This window comes from Cokeromyces recurvatus (assembly GCF_025118155.1).
Source record: "Cokeromyces recurvatus strain NRRL 2243 chromosome Unknown BX663scaffold_18, whole genome shotgun sequence".
In the NCBI taxonomy this organism is placed as follows: Eukaryota; Fungi; Mucoromycota; class Mucoromycetes; order Mucorales; family Mucoraceae; genus Cokeromyces; species Cokeromyces recurvatus.
This window is the reverse complement of record NW_026251404.1, coordinates 74,095-91,891: the sequence shown is the minus strand read 5'-3', so window position 1 is coordinate 91,891 and position 17,797 is coordinate 74,095. Positions and strand designations below refer to the sequence as shown.

The following is a 17,797-nucleotide window of genomic DNA, read 5'->3' as shown; positions in this document are numbered from 1 at the left end:
AAGATTGATACACCTACACACAAGCTTTTTTTTTTCTTTTATTGACATTTGACAAATAAAATTAAATCAATAATGGCAACCAATGTAAAGACCGAAGGTAGAAAGCCTTCAAGCAGGCTTCTAGGAATGAAGGTGAATTACAACATTCACAAATAAAAAACAAGTATTAATAATTACGTAGTTCATGCAACGATCTATGGAGAAAGAAGCTCAAGAGCAATTAGAAAAAGAGCGTAAACGTGTTGTATCAGAAGCAGAATGGGTTCTGGATACAAAGCAAACAGAAGCACAAAAACCGTAAAGTCTTGTATAAAGTAATCATTATAAGGTTTTTATTAAAATAATATTCTCTGTCTATGTATGTATAGTAAAATACAAATCCAATATCAACCAAGCTATTTACCTTTTACAATGGATACAATATCAGGTAGACAATCATTTAAGAGTTTTAATAAGCAAATAGAGGTAAAAAAAAAATTTTTTTTTCTTCTATTTCTATTTCTCCTTTAGTATGAAAATAATACATTCAATGTATTTTAATAGGCTATTACAGCAGAAGAAGAAAAGAAGCAACGTTTGGAACGTGAAGAAACAGTAGAAAAACAAAATCAAACAACGGATAAGGAATTCAGTCAGCAAATGCTTACGATTAGAGAAGTGTCAAAGAAAAAGTCAAAAAAGAGAAAAGGGGAAAATGAATTGAATGTAACCAAAAAGGCTAAAACTGCAGCGGCGGCGACATTTATCAAGCCAGAATAATACAATTAATAGAGTAAAATCTATATGGATATAGATCTTCTTTAATGGTTTATATGTATATAGTCTCCAAGTCATGTAATAATCAATAAAGGAAAAAGTCATTTTTTTTTATTTGTTTATTTAAAGAATCTTCTGTAAGTATTGGAAAGAAGAAGAAGCTATACTATTTATAAGCATAAAAAAAAAGACATTAGAAAGTCTAGATACAAAACCAAATGTTGCAAATAGAGAAAATAAACTGTCTTTTTTGCCTACTTGCATAAATTTTTAAGAAGCTGAAGAGTTATGTCGATTTTTTTTTTCAAGCATTTTGTGCCTTTAAAAAGAGTCACGTGCATTTTTCCATTATTGTAAAACCTTTGAATAAATCTCTCTCTTTTTTTTCTTTTCTTTTTTTTTTTTTTTAAATAGTCATCTCAAAAACATTTTTTTTAAAAAAAAAAAAAACTAATGGATTTAATTGCACGAAAAAAGTTAAACCTAGACGTTTTAAAAAAACACGATCCTAATATATGCGACATTCTAGACCAATCTGCGCATGCTGTAGTTTATAAATTTGACACCGAAAAAACAAGTTGGGTAAAATGCTTTAATGTTTAAAGCTAGTATAGCAATGATTAAATGAAAGCATATTATAGGAAAAACTTGGTTATGAAGGTGTCATATTTTTGACACAAGGGTAAAAAAAAAAATAAAGAGTATATAAAATTATTTATATTCAATTTCACTAATTATACATTACTTACGAATAACTTGACAGAAAAAGCGCTCCTTACTTTAGTTTATACCTTCTTAACAGATTATCTATAGAAAACTTTTCTCTACAATTAACAGATTTTGAAGAAATTAATCTAACAGATGAGTTTATTATTTATAAAACAAGTGAAGGTATTGCAGACCTGGGGAGGTATTTAACAAAGACTTATGCAATATAATAGGTGAAGCATGCGCATTATGGTTATATGAAAAAAAAGATCGTGAACGTATACTAGCAAAGATAATGAAGTAAACTTTTATTATTATTATTATTATTTTTTTTTTTGAAGAAGAAGAAGGGAAATGTATAAGAGAAATTAGATATATTAAACTATAATTTATACAGGCTACATGAAGGCATGAAGACTTTACCTTCTGCTCAACCAAAACCTGTTGAATCAAAAGTGGATATTTTACAAATGCTAAAAAATGCTACAACAGCTCCAAAGGTAGCACCATCACCAAATCATCCAACTTTACAAAACGCTGGAAATGATTTATTACGTGTATTGACAGGAAATAATCAACCACAATCATCACCAACTAATCATAATGGCAGTACCAGTCAGCCAATAATGATGACACCCTATAACAATAATAGTAATAATAGTAATAATATGCATTTAATGCAGCAACAGCAGCAGCCCGAAAATATGCTTAGTAATAAACTAAAAAACCTTTTCATTGATGATATGACTGGATCAAATACTGAAAATAACAATCACATACCTCCTAACACACGACGAATTATCGCCAATGGTGAATTAACAAAACCTTTTTATCCTCCTTTTATGTCATCACCTGTAGCTTCACCTAATAATCAGCGAAACCCTAATACATTATTACAAGCACTTCACGGAGGTCTTCCTCCACCTCTACCTCCTTTACCTCAACCTCTTGTAGGCATGCCCTTATTACCTCAGCAAGCTATTGGTTTAATGGGCCCTGAAATAAGCAGACGATTTGCTAATAGACCTTTATTATCAAAGCCGGAATTTATTCAGCAATTATTAAATATGATTCAGGTAATGGTATACAATTTTTTATTTAACTTTATTTGTATATTTAACTTTGTGTGTGTACTCTACTCTAGTGTGATCCAACTTTTTTTGACGTACTTTATAAAAATTATGAAAGTCAAATGGGTTCTTCTACTAATCATCCAACTCTTTAAGCGATTCGTTTTGTGTGTGTGTGTGTGTGTGTTTGTTTGTTTTTATTAACAATGAAAGTGAAATGATTGTATTATCATTTGTGGAAACAATATATAAATAAATAAATAAATAAAAAGCATTATCATACTATGGATATGATATTGCTTTTTTTTTTGTATCTTTCTATTGTAGTTGTGTGACTGTTTCTTATAAATGTCAAAATTCCTTTTTTTTTTTTTAACTGTGAAAGAAAGAAACACCTATTTCTTGTACTATATCACAAAGCCTTTTTTATTTTATTTTATATATACAAATACACATATATTTTTATTTTATTAGAGTTATTATTAATATATTATTATGGACATCTCAGGCTCATATGGACTTAGTGGCCCTAACATCACCATTCGAGAGCTTACGAAAGACCGTATTAATTTTGTTCTAAGTGATACCGACTTGAGGTATAATCAATTGTATACAATATAGAAATATGTATAAATTTATATAAACAATTAACTTTTAAATAGTGTTGCCAATGCCCTACGTCGAGTTATGATTGCTGAAGTTCCTACAGTTGGTAGTTATAAATAAATATATACATATATATATATAATCAGTAAAGATGTAATTTATTAATAATTTTATAAAGCTATTGACATGGTCGAAATCGAGACAAATACAACTGTTTTAGCAGACGAATTTATAGCTCATCGTCTTGGTATGGTTCCTATTGATAGTAAATATGTTGATAAATTACGTTATACAAGAGTAAGGATTAGAAATACATGTTTAAGACTATCTTGACTAATTGATTTGGGTCTTAGGATTGTACATGTTCTCAATATTGTCCAGAATGTTCAGTAGAATTAACACTTCATGTAAAATGTACAGAGGATAGAACTAAAGATGTTACAACAAGAGAACTAATTTCATCAAATCCTTCATTTATGCCTGTATTTCAAGGTATATATATATACATATTAGAAAGAAAGAAAGATGAAAATACTAAAAATACGTGTTAATTAGATAAGGAAGATTCTGGTATCCTTTTAGTAAAGTTACGTAAAGGTCATGAGTTAAAGTTAAAATGTATCGCTAAAAAGGTAAAATAAATAGCCCCTCACAAATAGAGTGTAAATAATAACGTGTCCTATGTAGGGTGTGGCAAAAGAACATGCTAAATGGAGTCCTGTAAGTGGTGTTGCCTTTGAATACGACCCTTATAATAAATTAAGACATACTACATATTGGTTTGAAGAGAGTGAAGATGAATGGTAAAGTTTTGATAGTTGATACAATTTTTTTTTTTTTTTAATTTGTAAAGTTAACGTGATAAAATAACTTGTATAGGCCTTTGGGCAAAAATGCACAATTCGAGACGCCCCCAGATAAAAATGCCCGTATGTTGATATAAGATTTTAAATATGGATAAAAGAAAAAAAAAACTTTATTAACCCTTTTATTTATTTAGCCTTTGATTATAATGCTAAGCCAGATAAGTTTTATTTTGAAGCAGAGGTAAAAAAAAAAAAAATGAATTTAAATAGCAGGTCTTTATATAACTTTTTGCATAAAATGATTAGTCCGTTGGATCTTTACCACCAGAGGAAATAGTTACAATGGCAATGAAAACTTTAGTTGATAAACTTGCATATGTTCAAATGCAAATTCAAGAAGAAGTTGATACTAAAGAACAGGGCAATGCTAACGCTTGGAGTAATTATTAAAAGTATAATAAATTTATTTTTTATTTGAATGATGAGCTTCATAATCAGCTACACTGATTTTGATACCTTCATCAAGACCTATTTTAGGCTCATAACCCAAGATAGTTTTCGCCTTATTAATATTAAAGTAACGAGAGGACATGGCCTGCTTAATTCGAGCACGGGACATGCCTTCTTTAAGTTGACTTCTATCCCAAAATAATTCCTTAAAACTAAAGATTGTTTCGCTAATGAGAGCAATGAACATACTGGCGTTATAAGATAAAATGATCTTTTTGTTATTAGGCATGTAATATCCATGTTCTGCCCAGACACGAGATGCAAAATCCCAAAAGGGGACAGGTGTACCATTGGTCAAATTGAAAGCTTGACCTGCTGCACCAGAGTCAGGGATAGACAATTTTTCAGCAGCAAGTACATGTGCATAAGCAACGTTACCAACATAAGTGAAATCCATCAAGGATTGATTATTACCAATCTGGAAGCGATGTTGACCTCGTTCACACACTTCAATCATACCAGGAATAAGTTGTCTATCTCCTGGACCAAAAATAGCCGAAGGACGAATAGTACAAGTTAATAATCCACCTTGTCCATTTGCCTTTAGGACCACCTTTTCACATTCCATCTGATAATAGGTTTAATATGAGTAAGTAAGCAAAGTTCTATTTATTATTATTTCATTTTTTTTTCTACCTTAGATTCTGTGTATACATCAATGGCTTTGGGAGGATAAGGTGTCGATTCATCAATATTCACCATAGGCTCACCTGTAGAAATAACACTACCAGAACTGGTAACTACCAAAACCTTAATCTTTCTCTCTTGACAAGCTTTGATGATGTTCAAAGTACCATCGACATTAATACCAAAATAAAGATCTCGAGGTGGATTACTTGTATTTACATGAGGTGGAGATGCAGTATGGATGACAGCTGTAATGCCTTCAAGTGCATTATAAACATCGTCGAATTTACGTAAATCACCTGTAAAATACTTCACATCTGGTTTAGGCTCCTTAGGTTCAGATATATCAAAGACAGCAATAGTGGAACCATCATTACGAAGTCGAATCTGTTCCTGAACGTGTTGGCCTAAGAAACCATGACCACCAATAACAAGATAGCTATGCATTTTTATTATTTAAGGAAAAAATAAATAATAATAATAATAAAAAAAAAAAAAGGCGCGCACTTATTGTTACAATTATTGTCCATCTATTGTTCTACTACACTTTACGGCGATACTTTACGACTCTTTTTTTTTTCGGAATTTAATCTTACAAGAATTGTTTAAAAGATTAAAGCTCAGCAACCTCTCTTCGACACTAAACAACAACATTAAGCTACAATTGCAACTTGAGATTGATATTATATTCAATTAGATTTTATTTAGTTTTAGACGTTGGATGAATAAAGTCGAGTTTGTAGGTAGAACTGTTATATAATATACGTTAAAAATAACCTGCAACAACTTAAAAAGTCAGTCATTTATCAGGTACACTGGATGCCTTTATTTACCTCTAAATAGTCACTCGTATGAGTTTAATCCTTATTTAGCTGGAAGAAGCAAAAGGGCTCTCACGAGTACGTTTCGTAAAGCATAAAAGCATTCTTTCATAAATGTATCAGCCATTATATATATATATATATTCTGTAGCCATTATTCTCTATTGCAAACGCCTTTCTTTATAAGCAAGCTTTTTCCTACTGATACCAATAAATTGATTCTATTCTCCATAAATATAATTATTCGTCAAAGACTTATAATACTTTTTCATGCTTTTTTTTATATATAGTATAGAATACTTTGTTATTTACTTGACAGTGATAGCAAAAATCTTTGTCAAAAAAAAATTGATATAAGCATTAAAATCATCTGGAAGCGAGTATTAAGAAATAAACAATGATTATCCATGATATATATGAGGATGCCCCAAGGTAAGGAAACTCTATGTTTTAGTAAGGTAAACAGTGTTAATTACTCTAGATTTAAAGTACTTGGATAAACAAAATATAAAAGAAGGGATTTCAACTTATTCATGTATACTTATTCGTGAGTTATAAACTTAAGGACGTTAAATATTATTCTTTGATCTCACATATTCTTATGTTATAAATAGTCCACTATTTAAAGTAATCAACTTCTAGAACTATTGTTCGGTCTCGTTGACTTATTGTGACCTTATTCTATTTATGATTTTAAATGATAGATATAAACTATACAACATCCATAACTCATAAAGAAGTATTCACAAAAAGCTTAAAGAAAAAATATCTACTTTGATAGTGTTTGTTCAAATGTTGTTATTAACCTGCCGTTAAATAAAGGGCTATTAACTCGAAGTAACTTGTTTTAATAATCATTGAATTATTATTTGAAAGAAAAAAAATTAATGAAAAAAGAAGAAGAAAATAGAGTATCTTTGGAAGTAGTATTAATATTATCTATCGATAACTGACTGATCGAAAGAAAAAAAAAAGCTGCTTAATGCTAAACAGTCGCTTGACTATAGCAGCAGGATATGGGGCTCTGTATTCAATACCCACTGACTGGGATAATGTTGTATTAAATTTCATTTACACTACATTTCTGTATCAAAACTCATATATTGATTTGAATAAAGTATACGCATAATTGCATAAAGACATGATATAACAAATTTTGATAGTGAGATATGCCCCTAGTATTTTAGAGTGATGGACGGAACTTTATTATGAGTTTTATAGCTATTGCTTTGATATTACATGTAGTACTAAGTGTATCTGAATAAATAGTTTAATTTAGAGAGAAAAAGGAAAAGGACGCTTTCATTTTATAAGTCTAAAAGCAATCGCTATGAATAGACAACGTATATTAATTATGCCTTTAAAAATAGAATTATTTCATTAAAAGACTGTATAACGAACATCTAAATACATATTTTAGCTTTGTGGACAGTACAATATTGTCTTCTTTATCACTTGTAATATTAATTGACGAAAATTTGTAGTAGATATTCGAAAGGTATATCAGTATCCTACATAGAATGTAATTTTTCTTTTTCTTTTTTTCCTTCTTAAATTAAGCTTCTTATTCTTTATTTATTTCGAATATTATGTATATTTATATGTATATTATATTCACATTTTTCATATAATCATTCATTCAGTTAATTTATGCATGATCCTCATCACTTTCATCACTTTCCTCGGTTCGTGACATTTTTGAAGGGTTTTCATTTTCATTTTCTGCTGCAGTTCTCTTTCCTAATGTAGTCTCATTTTTATCCTTATATGTCCTTAATCTATATGTGCCATCTAATTTAGCAACTGCATCTGATTTTGTCTTTGCATATTCGATTTTCTAATTATACAAGTAAGTATTCAGCATTCACATTATAGCTATATAATCTTACAAGTGGTTTGTTGAAAAAGGTGAATCCATTTAAACTTCTTTTGGCTGTAGTTGCAGAAGCAACGTTACTGTATACAACAAAGGCTTGTTCACGCATCTTTTCTGTTTTTTTAGCTGTAATATCTAGAATAGGTCCATAAGTAGAAAATAAATCATACAGAGAATGTTTAAGCTCTAAAGAAGTTCCATGTTAAAAATTTAAACGCGTAAAGTATAAATGCATCAAAGAATACCTTCAATGTTAATACGTCCGTTAATATTAGTAACGTATAAAGTTTGACTAGGATCAATTGAAGTCATTGCGATGTAACTTGAAAAAAGAAAAAAAAAAAAAGAAGATGTGTGTGAATACGTTTAGGCAACTTTTGGGCAAATTTTTGTGATTAAATATCTACGTGGTAGTAATTGTAACTAACAGTTAAATCTCAGTTTTATTTCTCGAGTTAAAAGCCACAATAGTTCATTATAAAAATAAATAAATAATAAATATTTATAAAGATACATTGATATTCTTATATTGTAATTATGATAGGGATGGTATATACATAGTTTGTAATGTTATTAATTATATATACAAAGACATGATAAAATGATACTAAGCAGTATGATAGAATCTATCAAAAAAAAAAAAAAGAAAAGAATTAGTTTTGATTTCAGTTAATTTAGCAAAAAAAAAAAAAAAAAAAAAAAAAAAAAAAAAAAAAACTTACTTTTTGTTAATCAAGTAGATCAAAAGGTTAACATTGACAGTAGCCATTCCATCTAATACTTTCATTGTCTGTACACCTTCGTATTGTGTATGTAATAAGTCCTCATATTGAACGTCTACATGCAAATCCTGTGTATTGGCTAATGGGAAATAGCCTTCAAAGGTAATGATACCTGCACGATCCATAGATAAAATAATTGTGATTCGAGAATAAAGTTTCTTAGACACGCCTGAAATATCAATAATAATGCCTCGATCATATAGCGTTTTTGCAGAATATTTGAAAGATCCAAACTTAGGCACTAATCCCTTTTTTTGCAAACTTTTCATATGGAAATACTGTCTTGTAAAAGGAAATACAAACTTTTGTTTTTTGCCTCTTCTTTCTGCCATGTTTTTCATACAACCATCCAGATATTCTTTATAACTGGTACCTTGGCTAATTAAATATTGACGTTTTTCTTCCAAATGAGCCAAGATAGTTTGAAGCTTTTTGATTTCAGTATTACGTAATTTTCGACGCTCGCCTTTCTTGGTAATATCCAAGGCAATCATATTAATAATACTTTGATAGCCTTGACTCTCAGGAATAATACCATGTTTCATCAGATGGTTATGCAGACTATAAGCAAATGATTTTAATTTGGCGAAACTCAAGCTAAAAAAAAAATTAAACCGATTAATTTCATATATCCTATGCAATGTATATTACAACTTTACCTCTTTACATCCATAGCAGCATTCTCATAACCAAATTTAAAATATCTTTCACGATTAGCCATTTCAATCTCTTGTTCAGTTCCTTCAGATGGGAAAGCCTGCTCTTGTACAACCTCCCAAATGGCTTCATGCTCCTCTGTTACAGGTTCCTTAAAGATAGTCTCTAAATCAGGACCTGACTGTACTTGAATAACTAAGATAACTAACCGCTTTGTATCCAGTAATAGTTTTTGAATATTTCCTCCAGTTTCAGTAGGAATACCATCTCTTCGATCACTCAGTTCAAGACGAATTACATGTAATGGACCAGATCCAGCAATATTCGTGGGAGCAGAACCTAAATCGGACAAAATTGAATGAAGGATACCATTATTTTGACGTTCAATAAAATCTACGTTTTCTTCTAAAAGCTGATGAATATGATAGAGTTCAGAAGGATGCACATAAACTGTTGGCTTTTTAGTATTGGTGTAGTCAGTCAAATGGTCCATACCGAAATGTTGTTCAGGTTCATTGACGTCCGTCAAATCCAAAAACCAGTTTGTAAATTTTTGTGCTGATTGAGTAATAAAATCATTCAAGATATTGACTTGAATATGATGGCTATCCATTGTTTTCCCGTTGGATATTTGTTGCAGCATTTTTGAAATTTCAGCCAGATTCCTTCTTTGCAGTGAAGAGATTTCCTGACGAATGGTAATGTATTGTTCAGGTGCTGTAATGACAGGACTTAAATAGCGGTAATAAATAAAATTACTTAAAATCTTGACAATTTCTTCAGGTGCCTCCTCTGGGAAGTTTTCTTCCATCACCAAACGTAATTCTCTTGCAATGACTCGCATACCATAAGGCATCGTGTTCACTGTACTAATGATAGAATCTAAGAATTCTTGAGTTATTTTTTGTAGCATTTGTAAATGTTCAAAGAAAAGATGCTGAACATCAGGCAACTGAAGTGCCTGGGCTTGAGTGATATCGTATGGACGTTTGGAAGGTTGTCCTGTAGCAGATTCTTCTTGACTAATACATTTTTTGTAGATTACCATTGGGTTTGTTTCGAGATCCAAGTTATTATCGTCCAAGACTTTATTGATCAATGGTTCAAATAAAGTTGAAAAGAATTCCTTTTCTTTAGCACCACGGTTAACTTGAACAACCAGCTTCATGAATGTATAGTTCCCTCTCATGAACTCTTGAGGGCTCTTGACCTGTTTCATTTCTTGGACAATACAGGCTTTACATAAATTGATCAAGAGATATTCTTCACGTGCGTTTGTACCATAACCAAATAGACCTAATACAGTAGCCTCAATTTTATGTTGGCCCTTTCTCTCGCCATGTACTTGACCTCCAGTGATGGACATAAGACGTGCAAGATAGTTTGGTTCAGTTTGTAAGAGATAGACCAATTGTTGATACAATTCGAGTCTATCGCGATGGCTTTTGTCAACACCACGTAAATCGTAGGGGCTATTCATCGAGGTAGATGAAACCAGTTCAGAAAATCGTTGTTGTTGAATCTTTTTACGATTTGGATTAAAAAATGCATTACTAAGCTTAACGACCTCATCCAATGTGACAGCATTTTTGAGTAAAAGTGCAATTTGGATATCAATCATACTGGCTTGAGTATCTAATTGATTATTTTCACGAATAGACTCAATGACCTTTTGACGAAGTTCTTCAATAATTAAATCCTCTCTAAAGTCAATATCGCTGTTACTAAGCATATGTAATACACTCTTGACAACACCAATGGAGGGATTCTTTTCTGTCTTTAGTTTTTGATAGGCCTTTTCGTGATATTGCGCTGTAAATTTGCCTTCTGTTCGTAATCTTCCAGACTGTAATTGGTATTCAAGGATTCGATGTTGTTGTTCTCCAAGCTGTTTCATAGCCAAGAATCGTCGAATCATAGACTGTAAGGCAGTAACCCATTCTTCGGGACCTGAAAAATACTCGAGTCGTTTTTCACCAAATTGACGATGAATAGATTGCGAATAAACTCGAGATTGTTTGCTTCGGATTGTGCCATGAACAGATTGATGACGATGTTGGTCTTTAATCTTTTGGAATTGATTGCGTGCTATATGTGCACGAATATTTCCCTGTATGGTTATGAGGGCTTGTTTATTTTCAGGTGCTGAAAAATGACCGTCCAAAGAATCCAGCCTTTCTTCGATCTTTTCCAGTTCGAATTCAGACACATTGTCTTCTACTTCAGATTCTGAACTACTAGAATACAAATCCTGAGCAACATCTACAAAAAAAAAAAAAAAAAAAAAAAAAAAAAAAAAAAAAAAAGGAACGGAGTTTAATACTTGTTTTAAAAGAGGAATTAACATTTTTACAAAGTATATACCCATAAACTGCAAGCGCTGCATAGTAGGTAAAGGAGGGCTTTCTTGCTCATCACTAGATGAAGCCCTTGATTCTGTATCAGAATCATATAAATCAGTAATTAATAAATCTGGTGCTTTATCGTTAAAATGATGAATTTTTGGTAAAATATACTGATGATCGTCGTTTAATAAAGGTTCTTCAATAGGCTTGAATGTGTAGATAGGTTGCTGTTGTTTACGTGCACTTCCATTTAATTCCTTTTGTAATGAAGAGCCGAGATTACTAAAGTTTGGTATAATTGCACCTGATTTCTCCAAGTTACGTTGAGTTGCTACTAAAACATCTTCAGAAAAATTAAATTCACCATTTAAATTTTTCATTTTGGGTGCAGAATCATTTGAATGTAGTAAGTGACTATTATAATTCTTTATTTAGTATATGGCATTTCTAAACAAATATATACATATATATATAGTATACATTAGTACCTGAGAGCATGAATACAGTAAATCACTTTAGGCATGTTTTTTCCATCATATAAATCAACAAATTCAAACCAAAAAATAGAAGGTAATCCAACTTCCTTCAGGACGGTAAAGAATGCATTGATATTATTAGATCTTAAAAATTTAAATTTAGTATCACTAGAGATGATACTTTGAATGACACCAGGATGAATTCGTCTGGCTAACTTGGCCAAGACTACACCATCATGCAATGTCTTTTCTAACTGCACAATCGATGCTTCTTTATTATCATGATCATCAATTCTTTCGCCTAAAAAGCTTTCCATCCATCTGTAGTTACACAATTAGTTACTAAATTTAGTAGATTGTTATTGTTTGCACTCACTCGATAGCTTCACCAATATGACAAAGGTATTCATGAATTTGAACTAGATTTCTCATTTTATCTGCCCATTTCCAGTCGTTTTTTGTTTCTTCGGCTTTAAGAAGACGTATACGATCTATATATTTAAATCAGTTAACTTGTTCAAAGAGAAAAATGCGAGTTTTTAGTTTTTATTTTACTTGTTCCTATTTAAAAGAATAAAGTGTTAAAAATGTATATAAAAAAATGTAAATTTATATATATTATTTGAAGAATTATTCTATCTAACCTGCAACTGCATCGTCTTCAGATAATGTAATATTAGGTAATACTGCTGTACGTTGCATATTATTTTATATGAATGAAGAAAGAAAAAGAAAAAATAAATAAAGAAAAGGATAAGAAATGAGAGAAAAAAGAAGGGTAAACAGAACAACATGTATTTTTTTTTATAAATGATAACAACAGTATTAAAAATATGCCAATTTTGGATTGTTTTTGTGCAAATAAGTAATTTTACTGTTTTTGTATACAATTTGATTAATTTGGAATAGAAAACATATTGAATTTTGCAGTCAGATTTCTTTTTCTTTTTTTTTTTCTTTTTATTAAAATACTTAAATTAAATTCCGGTGACTTAATCACCATATTCGTGTAAACCAGCCTACGGTCTCAAGTGACGGATTAAAAAAAAAAAATGCCAATCAACTTGCTAGAGATTTTCAATTAGCAGTTTTTGTACAATTTTTGAAGATAAAGTTTTTCTCAGCTGCAAAGTCTGGAAAGTTGGCTGGTGTTTTTGAACGAACTGCTCAGACCTGGGCCAAAAGAATGGAGACTGAACCTGAATGGAACATTTATGAGAGGAAGACCAACACTGCTAGTTGTCCTTGAAGCCAACTTCAAGAGGAACAGAAATGCCACATATTCAAACTGTATGAAGAAAAGCCTTTTGTAACAACGGACAAAGATGTCGAATGCCTAACCGGAGAGTTTGATGGCTTTAGTTTGGAGAGAAGCAGAGTCAGCAGCTTTATCTTGCATGAGTGTTGTCTCTTCAGTGAAGAAGCTATTCTGCTAATCCTTAGCTCGTAATGATATTGATCGCATCAACATGAGATATGATTGAGTCTTGAAGTGGACAGTCACAGATATGGACTTTGTGCGAAACTGCATTTTCATTGATGAATCCGCATTTGATATCAACATGAGGTCCTCTTATGGTAGATTGATTCGTAATACACCCACTATAGCAAAGACTCCGTCTACCAGAGCCGAGTCTCATACTGACTGTTCTAGGCGCAATTTCATCAGTAGAAGTTGTCAACATAGACGTCAGAGTTGCTTAAATGAGAAAAAAAAAGATTAAGAGTTTTATATAGATGAATTATTTGTTTCATTTTTATCTTTATTTTTTGGCTTATGCTTCTCCTTTGAAGATGAATCTATCCATCAATTAAATTTATTAGATTGCTTGTAAAAGACTCCCGGCTGTAATTTTTTTTAAGAAAAAAAAATAGCTAAAAGTCATTGTTTGTTTTAAATGTTAGTTATCTTTCTCCTTATTTGATTTTTTCATTATTTAGTATCAGGGTACGAGTGGCGTTTCTATTATATCTCTACGGTGTTGCAGAGACCCAATTCCAGTTTATTAATTATATCTATAATCTCTACTTGGTTGAGAATCATCGAACATATTAAAGTTATGAAGATATTCGAGAAGAATTTAAAAATTTATTTCATGTTGAGATAATATAGATAAAAGGAACAAAAGGCTAAAATGGCATCTAATTTCATCCAAACGGTAAATAAAGGCGAAGAAAGCTTCCACATTTATGTGTCCAATAAAGTTTTAACATTGGATACTTTATAGCAAATTAGAACTCATTGACTTGATACATAACATAAAATGATTATTGAGCCATCATCATTACTATCAACATTATTTGTGAATTTGACTTTCAAACAATGGATAACGTAAACGCATTAAATCTGATAAATATATACATATACAAAATATAAATATATACTCCCCTCCTTTTTTTTTTCATCCACGTTTTCTCTTGTGTCCAGAAGAGTTTTATTTATATTGTATACATATTGAGCTGGTTTGGATGAATTTGGTGAATAAATTACTTTAACTTTATTTGAACACATAGTAAATAATAGTAAAGACAATTGATGCAAAGGTTTAACTTACAGCCTCCCCCTCCTACCCTCGTCCCCTTATTTTATTTATGATAACGGAGAATTCTAATGTTACGTGCTGTTTATTACTGAACAAAAAAATCAATCGAAGATCTAGTTGTAATTTAAGTAAGAAACAAAAAAAAAAAAAAAAAACTATATCGTACATAATTATATTTAAATCGATCCTTGAAGTCATGATAATGATTACTATTGTTCTATGCATTATTTAAATGTAAGAAGAGCTAATTTATGCAATGACCAAATCATGTATTGGTAGTAGTATTCTATAAAGGAATTAATTCCGAGGTAGATTACATGACATAAACTAGAATTATATTATTTCTGATACTCCTCTTTTACATTTGTGACTGTAATGACAATGTTTATATAAAAAAGTCCATTCACCTACCCCTGTACACGCTATTTATTTTTTCCTTTTCCTTTTCCTTTTCCTTTTTTTTTTTATTAGAAATGGATTGCCATATTGATCATTTAGCTATTAACACTATTCGTTGCCTTGCTGCTGATGTAGTTAAGGGAGCTAACTCAGGTCATCCTGGTAAACGCATTAAAAATTTATTGCTATGTTTTCTCTCTGCTAATTTTTTTTTAAAGGCGCTCCAATGGGTTGTGCTCCAATAGCACACGTCTTATTCACCAAGTTTTTAAATTTTAATCCTAAAAATCCAAAGTTCATTAATCGAGATCGCTTTGTGCTTTCTAATGGTCATGCATGTGCTCTTCATTATATCATGCTTCATTTATCTGGTTATGATCTTTCAATGGATGATTTAAAGCAGTTTCGTCAACTTGGTTCCAAGTAAGTTAGTTATAAATGTAGACAAAAAAAAAAAAAAAAAAATTAGGGCGCAATATTATTGGTTTAAAAGAATATAGATCTGATAAGACTCTAATAAAGACAGATATACTAATCGCTTTCTCTTTTTTTTTTCTTCTATTATTATAAAGAACACCCGGTCATCCTGAAGTAAGTGATACTCCTGGTATTGAAGTAACAACTGGTCCCTTAGGTCAAGGTAATAATAAAATTTTATATCAAATAGATAGAAACATGACAACTTTAATCTTTTTTTTTCTTATTATTCATAGGTATTGCTAATGCTGTTGGTTTAGCTGCAGCCGAAGCCCATTTAGCAGCTACGTATAATCGTCCAGGATTTAAACTCTTTAACCGTCATGTTTATGCTATTTTTGGTGATGGCTGTTATCAAGAAGGTATCTCACATGAAGCATTTTCTCTTGCAGGGTAAAGTAGATAACGATCATATTTATAATTTTTTATTTCTCATTATTATTATTTTTTTTCTTTTAACTAGTCACTGGAAACTTGGTCAATTGATCGCAATTTATGATTACAATAAAATCACTATTGATGGTCCTACCGATATTTCCTCCTCAGAGGATGTTATCCAACGTTTCCAATCTTATGGTTGGCATGTACTTGTTGTTGAAAATGGAGATGAAGACCTTGCTGCCATTGAAAGGGCTATTGAAGAGGCTAAGGCTGTTACTGATAAGCCTACACTTATTAAAGTCAATACGACAATTGGTAAAAAAAAAAAAAAAAATATAATCCATAGCTAATATTGTTGTTTAGGTTTTGGATCTTTAAATCAAGGTAAAGAAAATGTTCACGGTGCTCCTCTTTCAGGTATTTTTTTTTTCAGAAAAAAAAAGCATTTAATATTGAGTAATATAATTTATAGATAATGATATCAAGCAGTTGAAAAAAAAATTTGGCTTCAGTGAAGAAAAAAAATACATTGTTCCTCAAGAGGTTGAAAAAGCATGATTATTATTATTACAGAATTCATTTATACTTAATATTATGTTTATAGGTCTATAATTTATATAAAGCTCGTGCGGAATATGGAGCTCAGGTTGAAGCAAAATGGAACGCCTTGTTTGCAGAGTACAAGATTCGATTCCCAAAAGAAGGAACTGAGCTTGAACGTCGCTTTTCTGGTCAATTACCTGTAGGCTGGGAAGCTGCTCTTCCTCGTTTTACTCCCTCAGATCCTGCTATCGCCACTCGAAAGTTATCTGAAGGTGTCTTAACTGCGCTTTCAACTGTTATTCCTGAATTATTGGGTGGTTCTGCTGATCTAACAAGCTCGAACTTGACGCGTTGGAAGAACGCAATTGATTTCCAACATGTAAGAGAGAGAGAGAGGAGTATGATAAAAGAAATTGATCTAATTGAATTTTAAATTAGCCATCCACTCAACTTGGTGATTATTCGGGCCGCTACTTCCGCTATGGTGTTCGTGAACATGGTATGTTTGCCATTATGAATGGTTTAACTGCTTTTGGAGGTAATATTCCTTACGGTGGCACATTTTTAAATTTCCTTACGTATGTATAAATAAAACATGAATATACATTTTTTTTTTTTTTTTTTTTTTACTAATGCAGTATATATTTTTGTAATATTTATACACAAATAGATATGGATGGGGAGCTGCTCGTCTTTCAGCTTTATCGCATTTCCGAGTTCTCTATGTTATGACACATGATTCAATTGGTCTTGGTGAAGATGGCTCTACTCATCAGCCTATTGAGACTTTGGTCTTGACTCGTGCTACACCCAACATGCTTACCTTCCGTCCTGCTGATGGTAATGAAGTTTCTGGTACCTATTTAGTTGCTCTTAAAAATCAACATCGACCCTCTGTGATTGCACTTAGTCGTCAAAACCTACCTCAATTAGAAGGAACCTCTGTTGAAGCTATACAACGTGGAGGATACGTCCTTCAGGATACTCAAGACCTTCCTCAATTAATCTTAATTGCTACAGGTTCTGAAGTCTCCTTAGCTGTAGATGCTGCCAAGGAACTTAATAATGAAGGAATTCAGACCCGCGTTGTCTCCATGCCTTGTACTGAACTCTTTGATGAACAGTCCGATGAATACAAGAAGAGTGTTCTCTTGAATGGTGTTCCCATTATTTCTATTGAAGCCCTTAGTGTGACTGGATGGGAGAAATATGCTCATGCACATATTGGTATGAAATCATTCGGAGCCTCTGCTCCTATTAACGCCTTATATGAAACATTTGGTATCACTGTAGATGCAACTGTAGCTAAAGCAAAGAAGGTTATTAAATATTATCAAAAGATGGGTTATGTTCCTGAAGTTGGACTTGATTTTTAAATAAATAATTTTTTTTTTCCTTTTCTTTCCTTTTCTTT

At 31.4% G+C, this 17,797-nt stretch overlaps 8 protein-coding genes across 8 annotated transcripts; 5 read left to right on the top strand and 3 right to left on the bottom strand.

Moving 5' to 3' along the window:
* The first annotated feature begins 28 nt into the window (after positions 1–28).
* BX663DRAFT_514118 (uncharacterized protein) lies at positions 29–933 on the top strand. Its single transcript, XM_051528248.1, has 4 exons — positions 29–132; positions 182–297; positions 369–465; positions 544–933. The coding sequence occupies exons 1-4, from the start codon at positions 73–75 to the stop codon at positions 757–759; spliced, it is 489 nt and encodes a 162-aa protein (XP_051381312.1). The 5' UTR covers positions 29–72; the 3' UTR covers positions 760–933.
* Positions 934–1,209: 276 nt separating this feature from the next.
* On the top strand, positions 1,210–1,694 carry BX663DRAFT_437536 (uncharacterized protein; the record flags this gene model as incomplete). The annotated part of the gene is made up of 3 exons (XM_051523235.1): positions 1,210–1,338; positions 1,398–1,438; positions 1,520–1,694. 3 exons carry the CDS (start codon positions 1,210–1,212, stop codon positions 1,692–1,694), a joined length of 345 nt encoding a protein of 114 aa, XP_051381311.1.
* Positions 1,627–2,814, top strand: BX663DRAFT_514110 (uncharacterized protein). The gene is made up of 2 exons (XM_051528247.1): positions 1,627–2,540; positions 2,609–2,814. The coding sequence occupies exons 1-2, from the start codon at positions 1,875–1,877 to the stop codon at positions 2,687–2,689; spliced, it is 747 nt and encodes a 248-aa protein (XP_051381310.1). The 5' UTR covers positions 1,627–1,874; the 3' UTR covers positions 2,690–2,814.
* Positions 2,815–3,029: 215 nt separating this feature from the next.
* BX663DRAFT_437277 (RNA polymerase Rpb3/Rpb11 dimerization domain-containing protein) lies at positions 3,030–3,947 on the top strand (the record flags this gene model as incomplete). Its single annotated transcript, XM_051523222.1, has 6 exons — positions 3,030–3,130; positions 3,197–3,246; positions 3,319–3,437; positions 3,494–3,632; positions 3,696–3,772; positions 3,828–3,947. The coding sequence occupies 6 exons, from the start codon at positions 3,030–3,032 to the stop codon at positions 3,945–3,947; spliced, it is 606 nt and encodes a 201-aa protein (XP_051381309.1).
* Positions 3,948–4,164: 217 nt separating this feature from the next.
* Positions 4,165–5,568, bottom strand: BX663DRAFT_456781 (3-beta hydroxysteroid dehydrogenase/isomerase family-domain-containing protein). Its single transcript, XM_051523867.1, has 2 exons — positions 5,093–5,568; positions 4,165–5,024 (listed from the first exon to the last, which is right to left on the bottom strand). Exons 1-2 carry the CDS (start codon positions 5,528–5,530, stop codon positions 4,410–4,412), a joined length of 1,053 nt encoding a protein of 350 aa, XP_051381308.1. The 5' UTR covers positions 5,531–5,568; the 3' UTR covers positions 4,165–4,409.
* A 1,850-nt stretch (positions 5,569–7,418) lies between these two features.
* BX663DRAFT_514103 (U2 small nuclear ribonucleoprotein B) lies at positions 7,419–8,126 on the bottom strand. Its single transcript, XM_051528246.1, has 3 exons — positions 8,026–8,126; positions 7,794–7,966; positions 7,419–7,741 (listed from the first exon to the last, which is right to left on the bottom strand). The coding sequence occupies exons 1-3, from the start codon at positions 8,090–8,092 to the stop codon at positions 7,553–7,555; spliced, it is 429 nt and encodes a 142-aa protein (XP_051381307.1). The 5' UTR covers positions 8,093–8,126; the 3' UTR covers positions 7,419–7,552.
* Positions 8,127–8,387: 261 nt separating this feature from the next.
* Positions 8,388–12,742, bottom strand: BX663DRAFT_553135 (uncharacterized protein; the record flags this gene model as incomplete). Its single annotated transcript, XM_051531420.1, has 8 exons — positions 8,388–8,406; positions 8,503–9,159; positions 9,222–11,481; positions 11,584–11,978; positions 12,053–12,361; positions 12,417–12,531; positions 12,596–12,601; positions 12,685–12,742. The coding sequence occupies 8 exons, from the start codon at positions 12,740–12,742 to the stop codon at positions 8,388–8,390; spliced, it is 3,819 nt and encodes a 1,272-aa protein (XP_051381306.1).
* Positions 12,743–15,056: 2,314 nt separating this feature from the next.
* BX663DRAFT_487496 (transketolase) lies at positions 15,057–17,759 on the top strand (the record flags this gene model as incomplete). Its single annotated transcript, XM_051524750.1, has 10 exons — positions 15,057–15,144; positions 15,201–15,405; positions 15,555–15,622; positions 15,696–15,852; positions 15,923–16,155; positions 16,204–16,257; positions 16,313–16,383; positions 16,445–16,762; positions 16,822–16,961; positions 17,054–17,759. The coding sequence occupies 10 exons, from the start codon at positions 15,057–15,059 to the stop codon at positions 17,757–17,759; spliced, it is 2,040 nt and encodes a 679-aa protein (XP_051381305.1).
* Positions 17,760–17,797: the final 38 nt, after the last annotated feature.